General features: G+C 67.7%; 1 protein-coding gene across 1 annotated transcript; it reads left to right on the forward strand.

Moving 5' to 3' along the window:
- The first annotated feature begins 986 nt into the window (after window positions 1-986).
- BHLHA15 (basic helix-loop-helix family member a15) lies at window positions 987-2,973 on the forward strand. Its single transcript, XM_067705550.1, has one exon. The coding sequence runs from the start codon at window positions 987-989 to the stop codon at window positions 1,542-1,544; it is 558 nt and encodes a 185-aa protein (XP_067561651.1). The 3' UTR covers window positions 1,545-2,973.
- Window positions 2,974-4,083: the final 1,110 nt, after the last annotated feature.

Consider the following 4,083-nt stretch of genomic DNA (forward strand, 5'->3'; position numbering starts at 1 on the left):
GGAACTGGCTCCGGGGGCCTGCGCGGGGCGGGGAGGCGGCCCGGGAACCCTTCGCGGGCGGGCGGGGAGGGGCCCCAGGTCCCCAGCCGGCAGGTGCGCCCCGCCCCCGCTGCGGGGCGGGGACACGCGGACTCCGGCCACGCCCCGCGCCCGCCCCACGGGCTCATTTACATGCGGCCGCCGCCCCGCCCGCGGCGCCTAAAGCGACGTGTCCTTGTCCCCCGTGGACAGCCCCAGCGCGTGCGGCCACGGATCCCCAGGTAACGGGGTTGGGGTGCAGGTGGGGCGGCGGGGAGAGGACCCTGGGGCAGGGCCGGGTGGCGTCTGGAGGGAAACCTGGGTGGAGGGTCCGGGTCTCGAGCTCTGGCCGCCGCCATCCACGTGTTGGGCTTGGGGACTGCGGCGGGCTCTGGTCACCGTCCGCCTCTGACCTCCGACGGCCTCCTCACGTCCACAGCCATTCTGGCACCAGTGTTGTCCCTGCCTGTGTGACGTCCAGTGGGGCAGGACCGTGAGTGTAGTGGCCGGAGTTGGTGCCTGTACGTCCAGGCGACCAGGAGGTAGTGCAGCCTCGGGCAGAGGGCCTGCCCTGGGCTAGGATGGGGCCGCGCCTGTGGGCGGTCTCAGGCAAGTGTCAACGGCCACCTAAGCCCAGGAGGCACTCAGGAGGCAGTGAGGGGCATGGGGCCGGAGAAAGGTCCAGGGGTCAGTACGTGTCACCCAGGGGGAGAGGGGGCCACCAGACCAGGGAAAGGTCTGAGGGGTCAGTGTAAGGTCAAACAGGGGCATGGGGGGTGGGGTGGGGTCTGGGAAAGACCCTGGGGTCACTGTGCACCAGCTGGGCAGCCGCCACTGGGGACCGCTGCCCTGAGCGCCCACTGGCCTGCGGAGTAACCGCGGGGTGGCCTGTGTTCTGGATTTCAGCTCCAAAGGCCCCCCCCCCCTCAGAGCCACCCCCACCCCCCCAGGACAACCAGTTTGGAGCCATGAAGACCAAGAGCCGGCCTCCCCGGCGCCGGGTGCCCCCGCAAGACCCAGAAGCCACCCCAGGGGAGCGGACGCCCGACAGGCCACCGCCGGGCTCGGGGCCAGACGCAGCCAAGGCTCTGCGGAGCCGGAGGGCGCGCGCGCAGGGGGCGCGGGCAGAGGGCGGGCGCCGGCGGCCGGGGCCAGGGAGCCGGCGGGAGAGCAGCGTCCAGCGGCGGCTGGAGAGCAACGAGCGCGAGCGGCAGCGCATGCACAAGCTCAACAACGCCTTCCAGGCGCTGCGCGAGGTCATCCCGCACGTGCGCGCCGACAAGAAGCTCTCCAAGATCGAGACGCTCACGCTGGCCAAGAACTACATCAAGTCGCTGACCGCCACCATCCTGACGATGTCCAGCGGCCGCCTCCCGGGCCTGGACGGGCCAGTCCCCAAGCTCTACCAGCACTACCAGCAGCCGCAGCAGGCGGCCCGGGGCGCGCTCGGGGCCTCCGAGGCCCCGCCCGAGGGCCACCTGCAGAAGTTCTCCACGCAGATCCACAGCTTCCGCGAGGGCTCCTAGCGCGCCGCCCCGCCCGGGTCAGCGGCCCGGCCCGCTCCTCCCAGCCCTGGGCCCTCCGCGCCCCACGGCTCCGTTTCCCTGCACTCTTGGCGCAGCCCTGGGCACGTCCCAGGGCCCAGGGCCAAGACCGGTGAGTGGCCTGGTGGAGGCCACGGCTCTGGGCAGCATGAGGCCCATACCTCCACAAGGTCCCAGGGCTGCCTCGTCATCATCTAGGCAGGAGCTGGCCGGCCCTTGTCACTAACTCCTCTTCACTCCCACTCCCTCCCGAGGTGAGGGGAGATTCCACGCAAAGGTTTGCTTAGGTAAGTTCCCCAGTTACTGCTCGGGCCCAGGCCCAGGCCCAGGGCGGAGCCTCCCCCAACCTGCACCATAGCCTCCTCGTTCGGGGTAAACTGAGGCACGGAGCAAACAAAGCCCACAGCCTCGAGGGGAGTGGGGCTGAGCAGAGGTGCTTGAGTGTCTAGTTCAGCATCTGTCAGGGAGAAGCCCCCGTCAGGTCCCCTCCCATTAATTCTGAAGGGACCTTGTCGGGGAGAGGGGCTGGGGTCTTGGCTCCTCCGGGTGGGGCTCCTGACCGTGGAGGGTCTGCGGCCCGGCACCGAGGGTACAGGAGATGGGGCTGGGGGGTCGGGCAGACAGGCTGCTAGGCCGTGGTTCCCCTGAGCGGTCAGGGGTCTCCTGCAGGGAGAGGGTCTGTCCCCAGGCCTCCCTCAGGGTCCCACCGAGGTTTGCCACTCACTGTCGTGTTTGTGGTCATGTAAGTGGCAGAAGGTGGTCTGACAGACTTCAGGATGTTCTTGGGTCCTGGTTGCACTTGGGGGCCTTGCGGGGAGGAGCCTGGGGTGGCAGGGGCTCCCCTCCCCCAGCGGGTGCTGCTCCTTAAAGACGGGACTGAAGCTTGGCAGGTCCCCACCGCCTCGGGCCACGCTTCCTTCTGTGGCGTTCCCGCCCCGCTGGCTCTGACAGGCTTGGCGACTTTGCTCCCAACCCCGCTGGCAACTCCTCTCCCTTGTCCGGCTGCCCACAGCCAACATGGGGAGGGGACAGGGCCCTCTGCGTCTCGGGTAGGAAGCCCAGCCACAGGGCTGCGGAGAGGCCGGAGTTGGCCTGGCACGTGGGGCCGAGTTCCCCGTGCCCAGATCTGCCGCAGCAGAGCCGTCGAGGGCCAGGCGCCTCTGCACGCTCTGCGTGGGGCTGAGCCAGGCCGGGAGCGGGGCTGCCGCAGCTGAGGACCCAGCCTCCGTGTACGGCCTCACCCTCCCGCCCCGGCAGTCCCGGCCCCGGCCACTTAACGCCCCGCCCGGCTTGGCGTCAGCCCTGGCCTCGTCAAGGACAGCAGGTGGCAGCCCTGGAAAGAGCCATGAGGGGCTTCAGTCCCAACTTTCCAGGTCAGACACCAGCCGACACCCCCGCCCCCCCACCCACCCACAACACCCCAGTCGCTAGGCCCCAGTGCCTGGTGGCCCCGGAGGCCTGGTCTGGTCCTGGCCCCATCGCCCCAGCCGACCTTCAGCATGGGTCGGGGGGACCCCAGGTGTCCTGGCCTGCCCCCCAGCGGTGGCCACGCGGGAAGGTCAGTGGTCAGGGGCCCACCAATGGGAGCCGAGATTGCGGGCAACTCTGAGCTCGGGACAGATGGGGCCCACATGGCCCGTGTTAGGAGAGGGAGGCCTGCAAGCCTGGCACCTCTCGTTCTGGCTGAGCTGAGGCCAGAGCAGGGCTCAGCGCGTCCCTGGACTTGCCGAATGAGCCGACAAACTGAGACTGAAAGCCTGGGGTGGGGTGCGCCCAGCAGAGGCTCCGTCCAGCAGCCCATGCCTGGTGACCGGGGGCCTGTGGATCACCACCTTGCAGGACAACAGCCTTTGTGACTCTGTCCCTCTGTCCCAGACCGGCATCTGCCCCCACGCTGCTTCCCAGAGGGTTGCCTGGGCCCAGATGTGCAGCCTTTTCCACCCGAGGCTGGAGGGCACTTGCCTGCCCTGTGGCCACATCACGAAGGAGCCTTAAAGGCCCCAGTCCAGGTTTGGGGTGTTGAATATGGGGAAGGGTGGTGAAGGGACAGGTCTGGTGAGCCTGCTGCCAGGTCGGCCCCGTCCACCCTTGTCCTGCACTCCAAGCCCAGGCTGGACGCGCCTGTCCTGCAAGAAGGCCCTGCCCTACCCTCCAAGCTGTCCATTTCCTACAGTCAGAGACTCACGCACTCTGAGCCCGGGCCGCCCGGCCGGCACCGGCGGCCACGGGCCCACCTGCAGACCAGACCTGCATGAGCGCGGGGGTGACAGAGAAACAAGAACTGCGACTTTCCTATAGAGAAAACCTACCTGGGACTGAACGGCCAGTGCCCCTGCTATAATTATGGTGAAAATGTTCCTTAGATGATCCCAATTTGCTTTTATTTTTCCTAACAACCTCCTCAAAGTACTAATGAAACCAAAATAAAAGGTTTCACGGCAACTGCTACTTTTGCCCCAAGCTCGAATGGGTGGGGAACTGTGCATTTTAATCGTAGTGCAGCAATAAAAATAGCGCGTCC

The sequence above is a fragment of the Pseudorca crassidens genome, chromosome 15, assembly GCF_039906515.1.
Source record: "Pseudorca crassidens isolate mPseCra1 chromosome 15, mPseCra1.hap1, whole genome shotgun sequence".
In the NCBI taxonomy this organism is placed as follows: domain Eukaryota; kingdom Metazoa; phylum Chordata; class Mammalia; order Artiodactyla; family Delphinidae; genus Pseudorca; species Pseudorca crassidens.